The following is a 25,831-nucleotide window of genomic DNA, read 5'->3' as shown; positions in this document are numbered from 1 at the left end:
ATGACAAAAAAAAGAGAATTTTTAAGTTTGGGATTTATGTGCCCTACATAAAGATGTAAACTTCTAACAGTGAGAACGGGAGAAGATCAGCACCACGGACAGCGTCTCTCTCTCTCTCTCTCTCTCTCTCTCTCTCTCTCTTCTCTCTAACTCTCTCACTTCCATCTCACACACTCTCTCTCTCTCTCTGTCTCTCTCTCCCTCTCTTCCGGGCGCACACTCGGCAGCTGGCTGTGATGCAGCTCCTCCCTCCTGTGTGGTGGCTTTCCCGACCAAAGATCCTTGGACGTGAACAGTTTCGCTGAGGAGCACTTTTTCTCCCCTCCCAAACAACCAGACGGACAATCGAGGCGCCACTGATTCCAAATCGAACTGAGAGAAGGGAGTTTAGGTGTCGGATAAGGTCTCTAACGGTCCTTCACTCCCCAAAATCTCTGTCAGCGATGGAGACTTGGGCTGGCTTCTGCCCAGGATTGCACTTATCTCTAGGTATCTGGGTGATGATAGCCGCTCTTACCCTGCAAAATGCCAAAGCGGAGATAACTTGCGCATCTTGCCCGTCGCCAGTTCAACTTCACCTGGAGAAATTACAGACGGGAATGCGCACTGACCCGACAGAGGAGCCGAGCGACTTAGAGTTGAAGGAACTCGGGGTTTCCGGACAAAATGCTGGAGTGGACGACGACCATGAGACAGACATTTCTGTCGAGGATGTCCCCATGTTCCCCCAACATGTCAGTTTGGATGGAGTAAGAACAAAGGGAGAAACACCAGGGCATAGTGGAGAAAGTCATCGCGGCAGGGTTAATGACAGGGAGCCCGAGTTGGGTGAGGATGCTGCGCTCCGGAGAGCGAGGAGAAGCGGTCCTGAGTTTGCCGAGTTCAGTGAGAGCAGGTGGACCGGCCGGACCGGCCGGACCGGCGTGGACGCGGGCGCACCGGAGGATCGAGGCTCGTTGTTTGACGGACAGAAGCAGGGCAGGTCCGACTTCGGCTGGAACAGGAACGACGGGAGAGGAAATACCCGGCAGGATGAGCCCAAGATCACCAGCAGCACTTTCGCTCTGACGGGAGACTCTGCGCACAACCACGCGGTGGTTTACTGGTCAGGACAGAACAGCAGCGTGAGTAAACCTTGGCTTATCAGAATTGTTGCTCTGCGTGTTTGGCTGCTCTCCACGACTCCGCGTTCTACACGGACTCTTCCCCCGAGAGTGGGTTGTTTTCCCAGCAGCTGAGTGAACAAACTCCGTGACGCACGGAGCAGGGACTCTGCGCCGTGGCGTGCCGGCTGAGTTGTGGTTCACTGTTAACAGGTGCACTGGAAGCTACAGATGCGCACCGACGCGCTGCTCTGTGTAAATGTCAGACTTCGTGTGGCGTTTGTGAATCGTATTAGCGCGCCACCTGTGATCTCTCGTATTACGCACGAAATCCTCTCTCCCTGTTGGAGCATCTTTTGTCTCTTTATCCAAACCCGTGTCACTTTCCCGTGTCAGTGGAAGCTCCGTGTTCAATATTTAGTTAACCGTGATTTATGGTCTTGGTGTGAACGCTATTTATGATTTATTTGCAGCGATTTGGAGATGTGCTAATGCATGATTCATTCCTCCCCACTGATGCGAGGTTTTCATCCAAATTAATTGACTGGGGAAGGAGGGAGTCATAAAATATTGCTCAGTCTCTGATAAGCCCTTGACTTCTGTAGATTATGAATTTCTCCTCTGTCTGACTCCTCGTGCTTCCCTGGAATTTTTTGAGTTGGCTGAACCCAGCACCTTATTGACTTTTTAGGAGCTATTTCATCTTTAAACATCGTAGGTGGCCGCCACTGGTGTGTGATACTGTTATTATATTGCACATAAAAAGATGCATTACCACAGCCTTTCCAACGGGGTGTGCAGTGTTTGGAGGTTCAGTCTTTCCCCATCGGCATTATCATCAGAGAGGAGATGCCTCCCAGAAATAATCGTGCCAAATGACATGGACCCAGGGAAACGCTAGAGTAAACTGCAGAGATTGTGACAGCACTGACATAAAATATAAACTGAGGCAAAATATTTCCTTGAATGCTCGATGCTCCATTTAAGACACGGTGAGAGTATACATAATTGAATAGGTTCTCTCTGTGGATAGAGTAGGGCAACATGCAGTTCTTTGAGTATCACAGCATCACTGCACAGGTCCAAGACAAGGGGAAACCTGCTGCTGAAACATCTGTAAATCTTTGCAACATCAGTAGCTCTCAGACACAGACCACATTCAGGCCCGTTCTGCTCGTGAATTGGATGGAAATCCTGCTCCTCTTACACAAAAGGGCCCTCATAGGAAGAGAATAATGAGACAAAATGAATCAAAGTCATTTACACAACCATGTAAGCTCACAGGGAGCCGCTGGGCTCTCTTTGTGGTTTCACAAGCTTAATTTGTTGTTGTGGCTGCTCCACTCGCTTTATTCCATTTGAAAAAAATGAATAAAAAAAATCCCACATATTCAGTCTTGTCTGAGCAGATTATGACATGGTGCATGAACTTGTTTTTTAACCTGCAGTGAAGACTGAGGCGCTGCGAGTGGAACATGCTTGTGTGTGCGTGCATGTGTGTGTAACTGCGTGAGTGTGCACTGGATGGAGAGGGTGAGTGGGGTATTGTGTGCCGCTGCCCCTCAGCTTTAAATCTTTAATAATTATCTTGACAACTGAGCCCTTTATTTCAAAGTCTTTTCTTCTTCCTCGGCAAAAATGAAGGAAATCAGGCATGGCCTCCAGATCGTCCTCCAGAGAGGAGATCTTCGACTTAATCTTCAGTTTGCCGTTGGTGCTTGTTGTTGTGATGAATGGGCTGGTAGGGCGAGAGGATTGAGGATGAAGTCTGCTAATTTAACTGCAGCAGTAGTTAAGTTAGAGTTAGAGTAAGTGGCTGGCTAACAGAATAACTAGCTGATTGGATGGATGACCATCTTGGCTCAGCTACCCTAATCTTATCTGCCTATTGTACACTTGGTGGGTTCCTTCACTTTCAATCCGACTGTGCTGAGCCTGTCCTCACCAGATAAATAAGAACATTGCTTGTTTGGTTAGAGACTTACCAAAAACACATGAGACATGACCGATGTTACATTTGACCTATGTTATATTTGACAGCACATTAGCTGCGTGTTGTAATTAATGACTGTTGCCTTCTATGAGGCAAACGAGGCAGACACATCTTAGGAAGAAAGTCAGGATGGTTGGGTAAGCAAAGCCTCTGACAAGGACTCTGGACATCTGTTCCACCCCCTTGTCTTACTAACAAACAGTGTTGGCTTAAACCTTGATCAGGGGTTAACGTAGGCTGTGATGATCAGAAACTTTAATTATTTTTTTTAAATTAATAACGAGTCAAGAGAGTTCATTCTCCATGCTCTGCAGCCAGATGTTCCTTCCATCTGATGTCATCCAGATACTGTCACCTGATGGCCCCACACGTACTTTCAAAATAAAACATTTTCCTGTATTCATCCATAGTGGTCCTATGGTTGCTGGCTAAGGTTGGAGAAATGGCAATATACATTTATTTATTTTTTTACTTTAATTGAGGCAAAGAGCTGAGGTAAAACACTTGAGTTTGGACTGGAATTCACTGGATGGAGGTAGCCATGGTCAGTCAGGGTTGGTTAAGTTGTGGTATATGCATGCACTCAGCATAGGACAGGCATGCATTTTATGGTCCACCCTCTCAGCATCGCAGCAGATTTGTCACTGTTCGGCAATCTCGAGAGCTCTGGGACTTGATCGACAGTCAGTTGGCATCATTTTTTTTTACAAGATGTAACAAGACCTTCCTATTGATAATGCAGTCTGATGTTTTGCCGTGCTTTTATAAAAGCTTTGAAATTAGGATGTCATTTTGCAAATGCTGTTGTTAGCAGCGAGAAACATGCAGCAGTTAAAGTTATTGTCATATTTTATCATTCTTGTAATTTAACCCTCTGTTTGTTTTTTTTTACCATGACCACAATTTTACCTAAACCCTGAACATAAATCAGCTCCATAAACTTAACTCAGTTGTTCTTTTAGCTGTAATCATGATCAGTTCTTAACCTCCTGAACTTGGCCTTAGCCTCTGGTATCAAACAAGTTGTGGGTGTCATCCTGTCTTCTACACACAGTCTACATTGCTTTCTCCTAACTATAAGCACATTTCCCCAAACTTGACCATGTATTCCTTTTTTTTAACAATTGCTGTGATCATTTACTGACATTAATCAATGCCTCTAGGCTATTGATAACATCTAATTTCCTTCCAGCAGTCTTCAGTTCTTTCTTTTCACTATGACCACTTGTCTTTATTTCCTCAATTAGTCCTATCCTTAACCAAGTCATTTTAATTGACTTAAACTAAATGATGATCGTACAGGTGGTAGATCACAAAAAGCTCATATGAATCATTTTTATTTCTGCGTTTCAAACAAAGCAATGATGTGCAATATTGTTCAGAGGGTTACCAAGGAAACACTAACGTGTGACCTGCTTTGTCCTTTAGGCTGGAGGATTTGGAATATGACATTTTATTTTGGTGGAGAATGACTTATCTGGAGGGTCTGTCACACTGATTGGATGGATGGCCACGTGCCCTCTTTCACTGACCTTTCGCCAAGAAACTGAATTCCTATCTGCTGAACCATTTCAGTTCATGTGGACCACATGCCTAAAATATAAATGTAAATTAATCTTGGTTGGCTTTCTGGTATGCGTTTTGGTTGGCTGCCCTCAACATCAACCATAAATTCACAACCTCTTTGGTCTGGAGACTTTCTCTGTCTCATTTCAGCCAGATTGGTCGGCTGTGTCTTGTACTGCTACAACCTCCGGGAGGGCTTGCCGCTGCGGTGGGTTCCCTGGGGGAGAATGGTGTGTCCTTTGAGGCGTGTACACAAGGCTAATACACTCTCACTGTCTCCCTGTACCTGTCCAACTTGCTGTCTCTACCCCTGAAGCCAGCCCTACCTCTCTCTCTCTCTCTCTCTCTCTCTCTCTGTGTCTTTGTATGGGTCTCAATGTCCCTGCACTAGGCTTATGCAGGTTATGTCGAAATCTTAACCTTAGATAGTAAATGGGAATGTAGAGTTAGCAATGTGTGGACTAACTGTGATTTATCATATTCATGGGCATAATTCCAGTGAAGCATCCCTACAGCAACGTGATATGTTCTTTCCTGAAGTATTTTTGAGGCTGTGGAACCCCTCCACCCTCACCAGTGATGAACTTAATGGCATTGTGACTGACAGCTGGAATACAAAATGAACAGCTTGAGCACTGCCTCTTTAAGTGTGATCTTGAAACATTCATCTGGTAAAGGGAACCTTGAGATATCCTCCCAACAGCGTAATGGCAATGAATATGCTCCTTTAAGAAGATTGTGACCATGAATATATATATATATATATTTAGTCGATAGCACAGGGCAGCTTTCCGGCTGACCACCACATTTTACCCCCTTGATGTTCTCTTCATGTACCATGGCACATCGCGCTGTCTTTGTAGTCCTCCATCCATTGGGTGGGGGCAAAATTAGCATAAGACTGTGGTCTTTAATGTCTTGAGAACTCACGCAGAGGCAGGTCAGCCGAATCTGGCAAGTCATCAATGGAGCTGACTGGGTGTGTTCGCAATTCCCAAATCCCCCCTGAGAACCGGAGGAACACATGCAGACTCTCATGAGCTGAAAATGTCATGCAGCAAAACAGCAGACACAGGTTCAGGCAGGAACCGGACCAATACAATATTCACATTTGTTTCCCACGATGTTGATCAGGATCATTTATTGACTCCTTTATGAAAATAATCTGTAGTCCTATGAAAAATGTTTTAGTTGAATACTTTCTCAACCTGACTGGCTGCATGTTGTAGTCATCATATGCACCATCTCTAGTATAGAAAGACCCCAGAGACCCACAAACACGGATAGAGCCGTGTGCAGCATTCCCCACCATGGTCTTTGCAGAGAGGGGATGTCATTTATTATATAGCTGCAGGTCGTCCTCTTGCTCTTTTTCCATCAACCCATCTCACCATTCAGCCTTAAGTACTGATGGTAATACATTGTAAAGTTGTTTCTTTTCTTCTCTCTCCCACTACCATGGTGGCCCTCTGCTCTGGAGGAAGATAGATAGGGAAAAAAAAAAAAATGGGATATCATAAATAATGTAAACCTTCCAGCGGGCCTTATCTCCCTTATCCCTCAATCTCTCCTCCCTCCCTCCTCCTCTAATTAGTGTCTACAAAATTGTTTCCCATCCCTTGTTGTTTTGCAGTGAAAGTATGATGTCATGGCAAAAAGCCATGTGCCACAAAACATGAATGGAAAATCCGTCTTGACTGGCCTCCAGAGCTAAACTCTTGGCTGCAGTTACTGGACAGTTGGGGTTGGGCTGTGGCTTGCTCTTGACCTTCCGATATCACGCAGTGTGGTTTTAAAAGCATGTTATATCACTTCATGCTTGCACTCTATGGCCAAGCGAAGTGTCCATGTGCATGATGAGTCACATCATGTAGGCTAGAGGTCACTTTTCATTTCTGGACACTTCCAATGTGTTCCAAAGATTTTAGGCGAGCACTTTAAAAAGCAGAATTTGCTCAGATAGGTTTTGTGTGGGGAAAGGAGTACAGCCTTTGCCCTATTTGCTGGTTAGATTTCAAAGCATGAAAAATCAGCCGAACACATACAGCTGTCAAGATCATCTAACCCATATGACAGCATACACAAAATCCAGCCCTTATCCTAACGTAACTAGGTCAGCACATTTATAGGTTGCATTTTATTACTTCACTTAAAGGTCACTGGATGCACTTAGAAGTGTCGCATAATGTTAAAACTCTCCCTTGTGCTCAGCACAGCAACGCCACCACATCAAGGAAGCTATTCAGGAAGCCATCCAATCAGGGTGCATTGCACCTGCTGCTGCAGCACGCCACAGATCTCGGATCACATCAAGCCGTTAAAAGCTTTGAAGTTATGAGCACGCATGTAGCAGGAACCGAGCCAGTCAGACGAGGGGCTTTAAGGCAGCGTTCCCCAAATCTAATGGCCTCATTATGTTTCCTGTGTGATTGCCACGGTGGCTGAGGCCCTGATGGAAGCCACCTCGCTTCGACTTCAGAGAGTATAATCATACGCTTGGCCACAGATCCTGTTTGGCACAAGTGTGTTGACATTATCTGTGCGAGGGAAAGAGTGTGAGGTAGAAGAGAGAAGTCTGTGTGAAAGTATATGTGCGTTAATTAGATTGGTACAACCAAGTGTCAGATTTAATTTGGTTTCAAATGCCTTTTCCCCATCTGGGAGAAACCAGGCGGCATATCTTTGTCCTACTCTCTTGCTGTGCACAGTTTGAACTTCTATGGATTGACTTAAGGAATATCAAGCTTTGAGGGTTTGTGCCTGTGGGACTTCCACGTCCCGGAGGCACAGTGCATCTTGACCCAAGATGCGTTTTTTGTCCCGATCCAAGTGTGATACCTTGTAATGTTGATGTCCCTTGCCATTTCCAGAACACGGGAAAGCCGGGGAGAGCGGCCAGGCGAGGAGCACGTAATAATGTCAGACCACAGTGAAGCGATCGCACGCTGTGTCGCTCTCTCACTCTTTCTGTCTTCCTCTCTCTGCCTCAGCCTCTTTTTGCTTCTACTCTCTTCCTGACTCTCCTCCCTCCCACACATTAATATATATTCACAAGGTCACAAATTCACAAAATTGCCGGCATTCAGAGACATATTTGTTCACATGCAAGCAGACAGACACGAACTTGCACGCATGGACAGAAAAAAAACATGGGCATAGACACGCAGACACACACACACCCTCAGTGATTCTCAGTTTCTTGTCTCACTCTCGGTCGGAGTGAATGGTGTCGTGTCTGGAGGAGTTTGTCATTGATGGAGACTAATGTTGACACATCACACCCCAGGACCTGCAGTCAATTAACACATTGTCTAATTAAAGTGATCTACTGGTTTATCTATGAGAGATTGAAAGTGGCTGTAAAATGGGTCCACGCTGCATTAATTTTACAATCAGGTCTGCTTCTTAATTTCCATTTGTATTTTAATGGTAATAACCTGCTTAAACATCCCCCCCATTACTAAACAGATTGTGCAAGCATCTTTCATTGATGCCAGCGGGAGATAGACGCTCCTGATTTGGGATTTCTATTTTCTGTTGATCCTGTCTCAAGCAGCGTAAAATACTCCGGCAGCCGCACGTACGTGACTGAACTTCTGACTGTCCGTAGCATCTGGCGACGAACTCTGCTTGAAAAGAGCCCTTTAAAGAAATCATCCTGTCATTTTCATCCCGTCATGTCATCTTTTTTTTTTTTACAAGTCATTTTCCTCCCGCCAAGGTTTGCACTTACTTTCTTTGAATGGAAACCGCATTATATTTTTCTATCAAGCGCAGTAATAGTCTCTTACCCAGCTCCCATGCCGAGATGCTTTTTAAATTTTGAATGATGCCGTAAGAGTTGTTTGGACTGCTTGATGGGTACGCTACTAATAGACGTCTGCCTCATAACCGAGAGTGTGAGTGTTCATGGACGACATTCAATTAATAATCCTGATGCTATTTTATAGGTTTGGTTTGCCGTGAGGGTGAAGAATTCAGTGGAACAGAAAGTAGAATGGCTTCTCATAATCCTGCTGTGAGTTATACTGTAACCTACACAGAGTATGATTGGCCAATGGAAATGTTTAGTTATTATCAATCCATTTGGTTGTTCAGTTAGTGGTGACCCTACAGCCCAATTCATGCTTTTGTGTCGAATCTTTGCCGTAGCTCCAGAGTAGCCTACGTATAGAAGTACACCCTATGCAGAACCCTATGCAGAACCCTGACGTGCATCTTCCCAAAAATGTAACTACATGTGGAGGTGACTCAGACCGCAAGAGCTGTGATTGGTCCGCTTGGTAGCATTGTATTTCCAGCAGACAGTATTTCTGCTTTGCCTCACTCCGTTTAGTGGTCGTGCAGACCATCTCCTCCGACGTCTTTCTTTTCCTGTTTCAGTTCTTCCAGAAAAAGTAATTGCTTCAACATCTCTTAGCGCCAACTCCAACATGATCCGCTTTTTAACACTCGCCATTGTTCTGAAGTAAACAGAGACGCTAGAAAATGTGTAAATAATTGGTGAGTAACCGATGGCGTAGCTTTGACGCAGAACCACGAATCGGCTGGAAAAGACTATTACTTTCAATTCCTCCTGAGAACCCATTATATGCTGCAGGGCGTTCAGAAGGTTGTCTGTATCTTGGCCTTTCAAAGATAACAGTTTTCTTGTCATAAAAGGAATACAATATTATTGAGCTTCAAATTCAAACAACAAACTGAGAAATGCAACAACACATCAATAGAAGTAGTCTTGTCCCCACAATCAATGACCACACAGTAAATGAAACAATCAGCTATTACGCCTCTGAACTACACACCCCTGACCTTGATACCGACCAGACACTGATTATAAGCTATTGCACCATTAGTTCAGACTGGTTTTATCAAAGGGGAAATATTTCTCAGAAAACATATGAAGACTATTCAATTAAATTCATCAAAAAAGATACAAAGATAATCTGCCATTATTTTGAGTCCAAATGTTCTTCTCCAACAATTGGATTTGGATGCCTTCAGCATCTACCGTCACCGCAGATAATGGAAAAAAAAATATCTAGATCATTAAATATAAGCAGAGGTAGGGGTGCCCATTATCACCAGTACATTGGCACTTTTCAGAGAACTGCTCTCCTCAGCCATAAGACAGGGATTACTGCAATTCCGACAACTCAAACTGTCATAAAATCAGTGTATATGCCCATGACATCTTGTTATATCTAACAAATCCCTCAACCTGCCTCCCGTCAGACCGCAATATGATTAACAGCTTTGGCAAGGTTTCCAGCTATTCCATTAACTGGTCTAAGTCTGAGATTCTGCCTCAAAGCCATTTTGACTGGGATGCTGAGGTTGGGGACCCGTCCTATAATTACACTACTCAATCAATTTTAACACCTCAGGATCCATGTTTCAACAAACCAGGATGATATATTCAAAGACAATTTTGCCTCATTAATACATAACATCAAAAGAGACCTGGAAAGACAGAATAAAAGCTCCCTGCTCTTTAATTGGCCACATTTCCACCGTCAAAATAAATGATTCATTTGCCGTGACCTCTGTTAATCTATCCCTGGGCTGCTCCAATACATTTTAAAGTAAGGGCAAAAGGCCCAGGACCAAAATCGCTACACTCTTAAAACCCAAACATTATGACAGGCTCAATGCACCTGAGTTTTTACCACATTTCCCTCCCCCGCAGGCTCACTATTCCCAACACTGAACCAACACATATTGTAGTTAAAGATAAATCAGTTAAGACCAGGGGTGAAAGTAGATTGAAGTTCTTGCTGCCACTGCTACCTCAACGTTCAGTGTTTCATCTCGTCGTCCCGCACCCAGCCTCATGAATCCCTGAACACACACATTCTAATGCCTCTATGGAAAGAAAGGGGAAACACTTGACATCATGTAGAGCAAATTATTTATTAAAAAAAAATTTTTTAAAAATCATTGTGCAACAGAATAAATTGTGAATTTTGACAAAACTCTCTCAAAATATTTTTTTTTTATAAATTGAAGAAAATTCAACAAATTCATTGAAATCAGGTAAATAGTTCATTCATCATTCCTCCTTGATTCGTGCCAATGACATCGATAAAGTTCGAGATTTTTTGATGACATGAATCCAAAGTAGGGCTGAAGGCACAATAAGTTAAAACGCTCCCTTTGAAGTACTGTTTGTTCAGGAAGTAAAGTTGCGCAGGTTATCATGCCAGACTCATAGGACAATATGTGGAATCTGTGCAGCTTGTTTACTGTCCATGCTGTTGACATGAAACTGAGCATCAGGAAAGGCCACAACCTTAAAATCAAGGTTTTGAGATCATTTTGATGGTAAAGAATAATATGATACGAAGAATAGTATTTCTGCCATTGTCCCGGTTTCATGTCCAAAAGTGACTGTCTACCAGAAATTGATTGAGCACTGATACACTTTATATGCATCTACAACTGCTTTATCAAACTGTCATAACTGGGACTCACACAATTAACTTTATGTCCCTGGGAATCTTTGTATTTGTGAAATTCTAACGTTTCTTATAATCAAATAATCACATTTGTGGCCAAAGAAATGTTTGCAGTTTAGTCATTTTTTCACTGAGCTTCAATCCCTTTCTGGTGGACAATCCCTTTTCATCACGACACTGGCACTGGTATGTTATGAAGAAGCAGAAAGTACTACTTACTTTCACCCTTGGTTAAGAACCACGGTTGCTTCAAAGTAAACACTGTATAGACAACTCCCAGTGCCTGGTGGAAAGCAAATGGCACACTTAACCTCGAACTGTCTCCTTCTACTCTCACTCAAATCTGCTCTAGCGTGATGTTATGTTTAGAATCAGTAAGAAATCCATCGGCTTTCCTGGATACAAACAGTGAGGAGTATCCAGCCTGGGCCACCTGTTCAATGGCAGCTCTCTCATGACCTGTATCCTTCTCACACCAACAAAAAACTTCCGCAACACTGTTAATTACCAGTAGACTCAGTTGAAAGAGACCATTAAAGACATCCACTATATGTACAACTTCAGTCCTCTGTTAAGTCTGTGATCCCAAAAATTAAATATCACGTTGGGGATCATCTTCCAACATGATAATGACCCCAAGTGCTTCGGGGACGACTCTGTCACAAGGCCTAGACCAGCCAGACTCCTGACAACCTACACGTGTGGAGAGACCTGATAATGGGTGACACCCACTGTCAGACTCTGTAATCACTGTGTAAGGTGCTTCAACCAAGAGCAAATGTTTTTCCTTTTAAATTGCAAAATGTTCCTAACTTAATTAATGGTTTTATTATCAGAATCAGCTTTATTAGCCATGTATGTGTACATAAACAAGGAATATACGAAGACCGTTCACATTTGAACGGATACCGGTGCCGGTGCCGGTACCTTGAATTCGGTACCCAAGCAACTAAGCAGTTGGTTACTATAAATAATTGTGTAGCCTCTGTGAGATAGTCCCAGAACTTGAGGGAAATGTAACAGTGCTCACACACACACCCTGACTTTGCTGCTCTCTCTCTCTCTCTCTCTCTCTGACTCGGTTGACGTGATTTGTTTGAAAGGACGCCACAATATCAACACTGATCGTCACACAATGATCGATACTTTTCTTCAATGACTCAAATCTTTCTTCAGAGCTGCGCATTCAGTCATAATTGAGCTTATCTCTTGTACTGACACACACTCACACACACAAACAGTGTGATTGGACACAATGTGAAAACTCAGATTGGGTAAAAACAACAGACTTTGTAAACTTAGTCAATGTAAGGAGAGCAGGAGGAGATGGCGGTGAGCGCTCGGTTTGGCTCGACCCGGTTGGCAGTGTGCAGTGCGAATGATAGGGACACTGAGAGGAGCAGTAAATTACTGACACAGCTGCTAAAAGCTGTAAAAAAAATTACTATTTTATGGTCCAAACATAGAAAGACTCACTCAGGCACTCTCACAGTCACTGGGTGTCTGCGCCATTGAGTCGCCATTGTTCTGACTCTGTGTGCTCTGATCAGAAATTAGCTCGGCTTGATCACGTTCCAGGGGCGAGTCACATGGTCTTGCTGCCTCTCTCTTTATCTAACGCATTCTCTCTCTTTCACTCTCACTGAAGTATACATACTTTCTTTTCCAAGTGTGTAACTTTCGATAAAAATGAATAACACAGTCTTCCCTCCGAAATGAGAAGCTGTGATAGTAAATACAAAGGCTACAATCTTGCTCAGTTAAACACATCCAGTAGCTTTTGCAGCCACAGCTTTAGGTGGTCTAGACGGAGGCTGCTGTGTAACTGGAATGACTGAGTCAGTTTGCTGGCTTTTGGGCTTTTCTCTAGTTTTGCTAATGTTACAGTATGATTCAGTAAGTAGCTTACTATTATCACAATATAGTCAGCAATTGCTGCGTCGGCTTGCTTTAAGCCAACATGGATGAGGAGTCCTGAAAGTGGTTCACGCTTCTGCTGATGAAAACTGTATGATACAGGGAAAAAAAAAAAATCCACAACAAGCAACTAAATGTAGCTTGAGTAGAGAATTTTTCGACATAAAAAATGATGTTTAACAAAAATAGATATAGACCTGTCCAGGGTGTCAGCTGGGATTGGCTCCAGCTCCCCCGCAGCCCTCAAAGGAGAAGCAGTATAGATGATGGAGGGATGGAAAACTGGTTATAAATGTATTAATATTACTGTTGCAGCTGATTGCATTACAGACACTTTTCCTGGCCACTCTGTTGAAGAACAGTCAGCGTATCTGCCAAATGCTGTGTGATTCAGTACAGTGCGTTGTTTCAGCTGATAATTGCTCTCGAGGATCTTTGAGAGTTGGCACCTGGATCCAACAGACGACAAACTGTTGCCACCTGTAATCAAGTTTGTTTACCCAGTGCACAGAGGAAGCGAGGCTGTCGCTTTCTCCTGCTCGTCGCCGTCCGTCCGGTTTCAGATGAGAGGGGGGGGGCTGCGTTCGTGCGCCGCTCCCGTTCGCTGCCAGGTATCACTGCAGAGAGCCGGGGGAGAGAGTCGACTGCAGTCGCCTCACGCTGTCACATTTGTGGTGATAAATGGCTGAGATGTGCGAAAGTGGGTGTTTGTGTGTGTTGGTGTAGGGGATGTGTGTGCACTTATCTATGCATACTTTATGTGTGTGTGTGTGTGACTGTGCAGAAATGCTGCTTTATGTGTTAATGTGTGTCGCTGCTGATGGCTGCGAGCTGCCAGTAACACATAACAACCTAATGAAACAGGCTGATTAAGACCTGTCAGTTTTGGATTATTTAACTGACAACACAAGCTTCAGAGCCCGAGATCATAAAGTTCTGTCTTTATTCATTTTACCCTAGTGGGTGTTTTTGTTTCCGTCACCTAAATGAAAGCAAAACTACATCACCGTAGCAAAAACATGCTATAAATGGATATATAATCAAACATAGAATAGCCATAATGAAAGAGACAGCACTGGTGTCTCCTCTACTTTACATTAATCTCAACAGTGAAACATAATCTGTCTTTTCTTGCTGCTGTAATGGAGTCATCCTCAAGTGGCCCCACTTCGACCCTCGTCGCTTGTTTTTCCAATTACTCTGTTCTTTCACGCACTTTATTCACGCCGCCGAGGTTGCACTGAACACAAGGAGTATCACACTTTTTACACGCCACAGTTTGCAAGTCTGTTTTTGCCTGCGTCAACAGCACAGTGATTTTCTGCAGTGTGGCACGTCGTGCTGAGAGCAGCACATAAAAGCCGGCGTCAATGAGGGCTTGTGTTGTTGATTTTTTGTGTGTTTTTTTTATTTTATGTAAAGCTTTATCACTTTTTCTCTTGTAGAATTTGTAAAGAAGAGAACCCCTTGAATAGTCACTCATCCTACTGTGTGCCATTTATTGATGGAAGGTTCATTTAGTCCAGCTAAACCTGGCAAACTCCGAGAGCATTTCTTTCCCCAAAGTAGAAGCTTAAACCTCCTAAATCCCAATAATTCTCAGTGCGGTTAGCCACAGTGCTGCCCCAGTCCTGTCATAGAGACTGATAGTGGGCCTTTACAATCAATGGTGCTCAGTATCAGTCCTGGTGTGTCATATACCTTCAGGCTACAGTGAAAATAAGGCGAATAACTATTCAGCCACAGTGAGACTTTTGGCTGCTCCACATCTTTGTGGATTCGAGACAGTATAAACCTACATTTATCAATATTTCTGACATGAACAATGTATCAACTGACGGGAACGTCGACAGGGGTCAGGTGTGGGGCCGAAATCCTGGTGAAGGAACTAACACTCAACTCTGTACAGAGTTTTTTTCATAGCTTCTTTTTGTTTTGGTTCACAGCCCACTTTTAGTAGATGGTCCAATGTCACTGCCAGCCACAGGGAAAGAAAGAAAGGGAAAGAAGTTCTCCGTCACCATGACAGAGTTCTGTCAGTTAGATCCCAGACAGCCCATGTATGAGAGGACTGAAGTTAAAAATACGATGTTACCGTTAGAGGACAAAACCCAGAACCGGCTTCCCAGCACGTTAATCCTCTCGTTCGTCTCATGTCATGTCACGCCTGTGTTATATCAGTAGGTGGCGGTAATTATCTCTTTCATTTATATCTGAAACAACAGAAACGCGGCACAAACAGTTGATTTGAGTTTGTTAAATGATAAAAGGAAAATAACAATATGTCGGCTATTCAACAGGGTATTTGCTAGATTTCCTTGGAGCATTGGCTAGTAAGCCTGCGGTGAATATGTTTCAGTGTTGTGTTGGCTATGTGTCGGCTACATATTGTTTCTTTGTAAATTAAATGAGGCACAATCAGTTTAAACGGCTTTAGTGACGGCTCATTAGGTCAGTTGTGTTTTATTTATAATTTTCATGAACCAAGTGCAGGGGATTTGAAAATTGTCAATTTACCATCTTGTTGCGTGTTCTGTTGTGTTCATTGTGTTTATCTTATAAAGTAGAGTAAGAACCCGCCAGGATATTTGTGTTATTTGTGCAGAAAGTCTGTTATTAATACTGAACACTGAGTACAGAGCTGAGAAATGTTTGCATGGTCAGTATGTAATGATCTATCGTGTGAACATGCAGCGGTTAATGTGTAAGCTAACTGGGATTTGGGGCTTGTATGAGAGTGTGCTGCGTCTGCTAGGGACAGAACTTAACTAATAACGAAATGAAAAAAACCTTAATCTTCGAATACTTTGTTTCCTGATGGATGCATCCTCATCCACAATGGCATCTATTTCTCTTTTTATCCTCCACAAGACCCAACTATCTCCCATTAACTACCACAGCATGCTAGTGAAAGTAACCATATGCCTTTTAATTATCACAAATGATCCCAGAGGTGTCACAGTACGAGCAGCAGCGATAGCTCAGGCTTGACCTTTTCATCAGGGAGTTGATGAAGAACCATGACTTTTCTTTTTTTTTAAATGGACAAAATTGGGATAATCTTTGTTGGCAAACACCTGGATTCAGTACTTAACAAAGGCAGTGGTAATCTGGTGATTTGGCACAAGACTTCACTGCACGTCTCCTACAAAATAAACGGGAGGCCATTCCCTTCCATCCATCATGTCTGGTCCCTCAGCACCACAATGCCTGTTTAGTCTGTGTTGACCATAGCTCTCCCTTTAACAATGAATATGTTATTGTGTAATCATCAAAAGTAAGTCGGTTACATAAAATGAAATGAATTATGAATAATGCCCCATTTTCACCGTGTGGCCTGCAGAGACTCCGGCTGTATCAATTATCTTGAAGGCGATGGATCTCGTTCCAGTTCCTGTCTGAATTTCACCATGTCAGTGTAAAGACATAATGGAATTTAAATGAGACCACTCAAATGGCAGCAATGACTTAATGTATGGAGAGTGCTCTGTGGCAACTTTATTTAATGAAATCTATTCAGTCCAGTGCTCTGAATGTGTGACTCACCTTTTCATTTGTTCTGTCCATGTCGCTCCGCAGTGAGCTACAATATTCATGTATCTATGCAGTCAGCTGGATGCTTATTGGCCTAATCTTCTCTGTTCTGAACACATGGACACGGAATCTGATATAATAACTGACGGATTATTAAAGCAGCAGACCTGGTTGTTTTCTTGCTCACAGCGTTTATCATCTGAAGACGATATCCCACTGATAAGTGCTGGGAATGCAGATAGGACAGCGGAGGCTGTGTATGATTATTAACATTCACCGAGGTAGGGCCACGAGTGAAGGCATCGCTACATCATCCCGACCAGTGAGATGGATGAGGGGAGCGGGTGCTGAGGGGAAAACTAGGCCTTGTTGGGAGCCCACAGAGTATCATGCAGCTCTGGAGAAACACAGCCCAGGTGATTATCATGTTGTGCCACTTAAATACAAATTAACATGCTTTTTCACAGCGAAGAGCAGCTTAATCAAGTGCCCGGGTGTGTGTGTATGTGTATGTGCATGTGTATGTGTGTTTTCTGTCTGCCTGGTCCTGCATGCCTCTTGTTTTATTTGTGTGCCTTCAGCACTTAAGCACACCACATTTCCTGAAACAGAGCGATAACAATAAGGCTGGCCATTTTGATGCGGAAGCGGCTGCTTTTGTGCGTTCTCGTCAAACAAGTGTTCCCGTCAGTCCACCGCTGTGTTTCCCACCGGCAGCCTGGCACAGCATCCAGCCTGCAGCGAGGGAGGCTGGCTCTTCCTGCCATTCCCCTGGTCCCACATTTGCCGCCTGTCTGCCTGCTGGCTGCTCCTTAGGCAGTGCCTTTGTCCATCACTAGAGGGAGTGGGTAGCCTAAAGAATAATGAAGTGTAATATGAGCTGCACGACCGGGGGACAGAGGGAGAAGTGTGTTGGGCCCATGCAGCTCCACTGCACATAGATGCATCCTGCTTACAGTATGTTGTGTATGACGAGTGCGACTGGACGGATGCCTTTGGACAAATGTCATGCTGTTTGGCAGCTGAGAAGACTCTGTGATTGTGATTGAACGTAATAGATCCAGTGTTTACTACGTGTCTGTCTGCCCGTGTTTGTGTGTGATGAGAGTGAGCAGGAGGGAGGCTCACGCAGTCAGACAGACACACTCTGAGTGATAAAGAGACAGCCTTGGACTCACAAAGCAGCTAGTTTGTCGAATGCTAAATATTGCAGCGCATCTCCTGCAGCATCTCAAATCCGCTCCCTCCTCCGTTCCTCTGAAGTAGATCAGGCCGTGCGCGTCTCTCCCCGCTGCAGCCTGAGCCTGTTTGCTGCCCTTTCACAGCTCACTTGCCACACACGAAAATGTTTACGTGGCCCTAATTGAATTTAGAGCTACACGGTTTACCAGATAGAAAAGCATTTGTTGAGCAGGCTGCTACAAGAGAGATAATCCTGATCGCGGAGATTCTTTTCGCTTCTGCGGCCTATCTCTGCATTTAAGGAGCTTTGGTTTTAGTTGTCGCTGGGAGAGGGAATTTGGCAACACTGTCCCTCAGGGTGCAGTGGTCACGACTGTCGTTTCATTTCTTTCCCTGAAAGAGAGAGGTGTGTCAGCTCACGTTTTATCCCCGCTCATCATGTCGTTGTTGGTTAGTCCGTCCATCTGTCTGTGAATGTGTCTGCACAAAGCCAGCACAGCCCACAACATCCCCACAGATGGATGTAAAGCTGTTCATGATCTAGAGCTGCAGCCAGTGATTATTTTCCATAGTTAATTGATTTTTGGAGGAAATAATTGTTGGATTAACTTTTAATTGTTTTGGATATACAATGCAAGAAAACAATTTGAAAAAGTACTTGTTTTCAAATGTTTACACAAGCCAAGTCTTGTTTTGTCCAAAACCCAAAAGCCAAAAAACAAATCCTCACAGAGAGAGCATGATTGTAGTTTCTGATTGATGAATGACTGAACAATTTAATTAGCAGATTAAATGTCTGTGTTCCATCAAGAGCTTTTGATTTTAGTTGATCTGAAATAATTATTATTTACCTAATAAATTAGTCAAGTGGCAACTATTTTTAAAACTGATAACTTTTGTAATTTATCCACTTAAAATGGCAAACATTGTTGTCTACTATACTCAAAAGAAAGGATTGAAGGCTTTGCTGTATTTTCATTATAAATTGACTTCTTTGAAGTTAAAAGCAGAAATAGGAAGATGTCACTTTGGGGTTCAGGAAATTGAAACGGACATTTCCATAATTTACAGACATTTTATACTTCTACTTGATGATTAATGAAGTGAGAAGCAGCGTTTTGTTGTTGATTAGTTGCGGCCCCTCTTCTCAGGGCCACTTATCAAACTTTTTGCTACATAGGCAGACACAGCGGCCACGCAGCAGAAAAAAAGTTCTGGTGTGATTCCGACCTTGATCAGTGGGGCCCCAGATGTGGAATTTACCACTTGACTATCTCTGGGCTGTTATATTTTGAAATGTGTATTTTAAGATCTCGGTGCTTTGCTTGGTAGCGCACGGCAAAGATTGACAGGGAAGGAGAGAAAGGGAGGGGACGATGAGGCCGAGGTCTGATTTGACATTCAAACACAATCATCACTCACTTGTGTCCCTGCAGCAATGAGCTCATCACATACAGTAGATTGCAGATGTGTTGCTGTGGAAAGGTTGGCGTATGCAGAACAGTTGATGTTATCGCAACATGCAATAGTGCTGAATTCTATATATACAGTGATAAATTAATGATCAAAGCAGAGCAATATTGGCATATTTTGCATACAGTCGGCTGTGTCATATTTCCCTGTAGATAGAATGTCAATGCAATATGGGGGGGGGGGGTCTTCTAGTGGATTCCTGTGATATTACTCCTCATGTCATTGCCATGCAAACCAAGACACACCTGAACCTTGCAACTTGACACCGCTGATTTGTCAGTGTGTTCACCCCCTGTCCACCTGCACCTGTAGCACTGAAGTACTAATTGAAGGGGAGGGGTCAAACCAATCACTCACACACACGGAGGGGAGAGTCTAGACCTAGTAGAAGTAAAGCAGTTTAATAAATGATTCTGTAAATTTGTGCAAGCACTGCAACCTAGTTGCGAATGGAAATTTAGAAAGATCTAAATTAAAATCTTCTCTGTTATTCTGCTTGGTAATAGAGCAATTTCATTTCTCAGCACATTTAACATGTAATTTCATTCTTTCCACCGATGGTAATATCCTCCAATGATCTGAATTGACAACAGCGCATCCATAAACATGTTCTGAGCAGGGACTAAATGAGGTTCAAACGCTGCCAAAACAAATGCACATCCTGGCATTTTCAGTCAAATTAACATGCAGTTAGTTGCCTATGAAGAATTCAGAAGTCATGCTAGTTAAGATACAAATTCATTGTCTCTTTCCACTCCTGTGCATATACATGACACGCTGTGTCACACAAATCTATTAAAAGATCCTCGGCATAATTGATATTTTCTTATCAGTAGGATATCAAAGAGCCTTGATCCATAGCAGGCCATATTCCTGACATTGCTCGGGTGTGCAGCCTGATGGGTGGGGGTGCGGGGTGGTCGGGTAAGGAAGCCATTGGAAAGAATCTGAATACATGGGAGTCTGGGGAGCATCATTTTTTGCTCTGCTGCATCGAGTCATCATCGAGTGGGTAATTCAGCCGAGTGGAAAGAGTTCTATCAGGAGGCAGACACAGAGCGTGCCAACATGCCAAGCTCCCACTCATACTCAAACCTTAGATGCAACATTGAGATGAGATTATAGATAATTACAGCAGGAGTGGGAGTGGAGGCACTCTAGAATAACTGCAAAGGCAATAGAGTAATTTCCAGTACCTTTTGTTGTCTACAGCATACAATCAACTCCATCTTCTTTATGTGAAGTTTTCCATTTCTCTGTGTATGGGCGAAACATCATTTTCCCTGCAAGACTCTGAGCGTGTGTGAGCGTGTGTAGGTGTGTGTGTGCACATGTATGTGTGGTCGGCGTAGATAGCATGCTCCGTTTCTGTGTGATAGAGAGTGACATGCAGTGTGGGTGGATTCACAATTTGGACCATATCTGCTCCTCGGGCTCTGATGCTCATGGTGGTGGCTGGGACTGAAATTGCTGAAAGAGCCCACTCCACATTTTTCTTTGCTCGCCCCCTGGGGCTGCCACAGTGGGGGAAAAAAAACTTCTCTCTCTGCTGTGTGGTGTGTTGCAGTACGATACAATTAAGACTCGGAGCAAGTGTGGAGAGTGAACGGCGAGCCCGATGCTGCTGACGCTGATCGCCGCGGCGGCCGGGTGTGAATAATCAGCATTAAGATGTTGCGGCTATTGAGGCTAGTGAGCAGAGGACAGTGCTTAGCTGCGCCAGAGCCGCTGGGAAATGTGTTTATGTTGTTCCACCCCTGTATCACGCCTCCAACCAGCAACACAAACAAACACTAATGCCTTTATTATCTCCTTTCACTTTGCTTTAAGGTGTGTTTGTGTATTGTGTTTGAGGCTTTCCATTTCCTGCTCCTGTATACAAGGGGATTGTGGGGTCTTAGGAAGTCTAAACAAGTCTAAACAAGTCTGAAGTCAATCATCTGAAGAGTCTGAAGTATAGGGGCGTGGAATTTAACATCTCTTCATTTTCTGCATGAACAACGTGAGGTGACATGGTTGAATTACCTCCAATACCCTGATGAGCATGCAACTCCACAGGTTGAACAATCTGTATAAACGGTTCAGATAGAATTAAGAGATAAAATCACAAGAAGCATTTTCTGGAAGAAGTGTTGTTTTCCAAGGATACAGATATCAGGCCAACATGGAACTAATAACTGATAACCTACAAACACCCTGGTCAGAATTTATCTCAGTGCGCTCTGCTCAGCTGTGGGAAAAAACTATGGATCCCTACTATCTCTGCCGGTAGTTTGAAAGATAACGTTTTGTTATGAGGCTTTATTCTCTATTTTGTTACCTCACTTTATCTTCAATTATGTGGAAGTGTCCGTATTGCCGGGACTCTGATATTCCTTCATATCTGTCGTGCTTGACATGGGCCCTGGATTCTTAAACATCTTAAATGTAACTTGCTGAAACCTGCACAGACCATATTCATGTTTCACTACATTACAGCAGGAAACATTCTGCTTTGTTCTCCACATTATTTATGTGACAGCTTTTAAAATATGATGCATTGTTACTGATCCAAATCTCCACCTCTAATGCATTAAAGTATCTACTAGTATACGGATACAACACATGTTTTACCTCAGGCTTGAGTCTTCATTGATAGCTTTTCATTAAATATAAGCAATGGTTTTCAATAAAATCCTACACTACAGGAACATTTCGGTTGTTACCAAAGACATAAGGAGGTTAGATATCTAATGCATACATACTGAGGCCAGGTAATGACAGTATACAGTTACAGTATCTATCTTGATTCTTCATTTACAGCTGTTCTTTAATATGAGCATTTTTGTCTAGAATCTGCAAAACCTTATGCTTCAGGCATATTTCAGTTGTCGCCAAAGACACAAGAAGGTTAGATCCTCCATACATTAGCTGCAGCTGTTTTAACTTTTCTATTAACAATGGATCAAGTGGTAACTGTTGTCACTTGTACTGTTGAACCCAGGAAGAATAATCAGTTCCCTGAGCTCCTTGGAGCATTGCTGTGCATTTCACATCATCATTTTGCTTTTACACTCGCCAGCTTCCCTTTTTTTGTTTCACTTTCACCACTCTCAATTCAATTCAACTCAGGTGTACTTGCATAGTGCCAAATCATAACATACATTATCTCAAGCCACTTTACATATAAGGTTGAGACCTAACGCTATTATAGAGGAACTCAATAGATCCCACAATGAGCAGAGACTGGAGGAAACCTTGAACAGACCCAGACTCAATGTGGGCTCATCTCATCGACCTTGTTTCCTCCATTCTCATCAGTCTCCTTCCAGATATCTGATGACAATAGTAAAGTGTTTAGCAGGTCACCGGAGGTAATTCTGCTTTTACATATGAACTACGAGATATGAGTGCTTCTATCCCCACTGCCTCCTGGTATAATAACCCCCGGAACAGATAAGGATTTGGCTCAGTAATGCTATATGACTTTAATTTGCTTTATCCCCAGACACAAAAACAAAGGGCACTTTTCAGTCATGGATTATATGCACTCTGTTCGAGGTCTGAACTATAATATGCAAAATTCAATAGTTCTTAGTGTCTTGGGCAATAACAGAGAGTGTGAATAAATGACATGAGATTAAGAGAAGCATGGTCAGGAGAGTGTTATGTGTAAATAAGATTATTTATGCCTAATCTAGTCAACCAGCTAATGTCCACCATAACAACCAATTTCTGCCATGTGGACAGATTCCAAAAGGCCTAAACGGTGGCATATGTTTCTCCAAATTAAAGGCCTGTTAGAGCGTGTGAATTGGCTGCGCTCTCAGTGACTCCCCAGATGGATGGAGATTTCCCCAAGGACAAGAACTCAAACCATCTCCTCGGCTCCTCCACCTCCTTCTCTCCTCCAAGGGGCCTTCTGTCCTTCTCCCTCTGTGACCTTCAGAGGATATTTCTTCCTCCACTCCAATGCGTACGATATTCCATTCCATCCGACGTAGAAAGGTGCCAGATGCACCATGGGGAATTTGACATTTCAAAATCAGTCTGTAGAGGTACATTTAGCTCAATCAGATCATTTCCCACCAGAGTGAGAAATCACCTCTTCCCTCAACAGGGACTTACAAGAAATTACCTTTTTTTCAAACCACTGACATCAAACATGCAGTTGAATTGAATCCGCAGCCTTACCTCTGGCACTTTGGGACAATGACTTCTCACCATCAAGACTGAGAATATAAATCTCCCCAGGAGACAGGTTATTCAGCGATTAAAAACAAGGCATTTGTTGCCTATGCTGTGGTCTAATATTAAACCCCGGGAGGTAAAACCATGGTTTATATTTGTTTCAGCACTGTGGGAAGCAATTAGAGCACGACTCCTGGTTTAGATTCATGGTCATCCACGTGCACTCATGAGTGATTTATTGACATACACAAACTAACAGTGTAAATCTTGATTAGTAAACAGCCTGTGTGGCGATGGCGTCTGGAGCCTCCCAGTGTGGATGGCTGATGGCAGAGCTCCTCCGGCCATTTCTCTCTAGGTCTGGCAGCCCCGAGTCTCCGTAAATCCAGTGTGGATGAGGGAAGAATTTTGATCAATTAGAGTACTGCATTAAAGGGGTCAGGCTCAGAGAAGATGGCTGCCATGCCTCCCTGGCACAGCTATGAAGCCAAGATTGAATGAGAATGTGAGCTCTGCTGCCATTTGACTTTCCCCCTGGAATAAAATCTCAATTTAAGTATTGAACCAAGAATTTGTCATAGTAGATTGATTCATGAAAAATAACAGTACAATGAGTTTGAATATACATATATATATATATATATATAAAAAAAGTGGAAAAAGGAGCTGGTTGTGGAGGTATTTTCAAAAAAGTTATTAATTCATTCAGTTTCATATTGTCTGAATGACACTTTATGTTGCGGCTTCGACCATCAATTTGAATTATGTCAAATTTGTTGAGAAATCTGAGATTTCCATTTTGGTATAGCAAACTACAATATCCATGACCATCATGCTGGGTTAAAAGTGCAGTAACTTCAACATTTTTCAAATGTTTAAAAAGCTGGACCAGAAAGAGATTTTTTAAAAAGATGTTTACACTTCAGTTTTGCTACCAAACAGATACAATGTGTCAACTTGTGAACTCTATAGGGGCTGCTGTGCAGATTTAGTTTTTCCAGTCTTTCATATTGAGCATAACATGAAAATATTTTTCTCCGTTAACTCGGCTAGAAAGTAAGATACAACATTCAAGAGGTTTAGTTCAGGATCTTTAGCTTGTGCTCGATGTGAGGAGTAGCCTGAAAATTGACCTGCAATGCCATTTGATTTCAATTTAATCATATGCTGTTTCTTCATTCTAATGGCAGAAGAAAGCTGTGTGCAGTGGTTTACAGGTCTGCAATCAGGCTATGCAACACACACAACATTAGTTCAATCTTGGCAACTGAATATTTTCCCCAGAAATGCTTCTTGGGATTTTTTTCCTTATTTCTATCTGAACCTTTTGTACAAATTAGTCAACCTGTGGAGTTTCATTCTCATCAGAGTATTGGAAGTAATCCATTCAGGTCACCTCACGTTGTTCATGCAGAAAATGATGAGATGTTGAATTCCACGCCCCCCCCCCACAGCTGAAATAATTTTATCTTGTAGAGTTTTTGTATTGACATCAGTTTATATTGCCACATTTATTTTTCTGTGCCAACCCCTCATTGCTACTGAGCAGTATACCGTATGTATAGTACACATACAGAATAAAATCCTGTCTCCAGTTGGGTTTGGTGTGGGTTCAGAGGGTTTCTGGAGCTGGTCCACTCTGTGTTTGCAAGTAGTTCTTTGTCATGTTTGACCTGAGCCTGGGACATGACTGAACGAGTGATGGCAGGGATGAGTGGGGTCAGCTGTAATCTCCTTCCTTTGTTTTGCAGAAGTTACCCCAGGGTAGAGGACAGGTGGGAGCCACTGGGCCCCTCTGCTAATACGCCTCCTTTTTTCTGCTTCACCACAGAGAAAAGGAAAAAAATACCATGAAAAATGACCAAGCAGCTGGTTCCGATTATTTTTGAAAGCATCGGGTTGATGAGACACAGAGTTCCTCAAACACTTAAAGATTCAAACAAATGGTCACGTCAAGATCCAGAATGACCAAAAGAACCAAGTAAACATGTGCTACTTTGATAGTAAAGACATTAGTGCCTCAGTATTGTACACAGCAATCCTCCAGGGACTGATAATGCATCTTACAAACAGCACGTTTCCATCAGAGTATCAAGTAAATCACTATGTAACCTGACACAATGATGATACAGCCTCATGAGAGCTAATTGCAGGGTGAGAGTCTGGGCTAGTCAGGGGTGATGATGAGGATGCGACGCAGAAACGCGGCCCCCGAGCCTGATGAAGGGGCTGCCATGTGGCTGAGGGTTTTATGGGAGGGGAGGGACCCAGCGGGAGGGAGAGAGGGGGAGAGAGATTGTTTTGAACTGTAGCAGTAATTAACAGCCCTCTCGCCGAATGAAGCCCCTCTCGGAGCTTGTCTAATCAAAGTCGCACCCTCCCCCTCCTGTCTCCCTCATGATGTCTCTCTCTTCTGACTGGCTCAGTCATTTGCTCAA

General features: G+C 43.2%; 1 protein-coding gene across 2 annotated transcripts in view; it reads left to right on the top strand.

Moving 5' to 3' along the window:
* The first annotated feature begins 223 nt into the window (after positions 1 to 223).
* Positions 224 to 25,831, top strand: part of sorcs3 (sortilin related VPS10 domain containing receptor 3) — a 206,760-nt gene continuing 181,152 nt past the window's right edge. For both annotated transcript variants that reach the window (XM_035146310.2, XM_035146300.2), the window contains exon 1: positions 224 to 1,124. In XM_035146310.2, the coding sequence (XP_035002201.1) occupies positions 444 to 1,124 (681 nt within the window). In that variant the 5' untranslated portion in view covers positions 224 to 443. The remainder of the gene's footprint in view (positions 1,125 to 25,831) is intronic.

The sequence above is a fragment of the Hippoglossus stenolepis genome, chromosome 2 (assembly GCF_022539355.2).
Source record: "Hippoglossus stenolepis isolate QCI-W04-F060 chromosome 2, HSTE1.2, whole genome shotgun sequence".
Lineage (NCBI taxonomy): Eukaryota > Metazoa > Chordata > Actinopteri > Pleuronectiformes > Pleuronectidae > Hippoglossus > Hippoglossus stenolepis.
The sequence above is the reverse complement of the archived record's forward strand: the minus strand, read 5'-3'. Positions and strand labels throughout refer to the sequence as shown.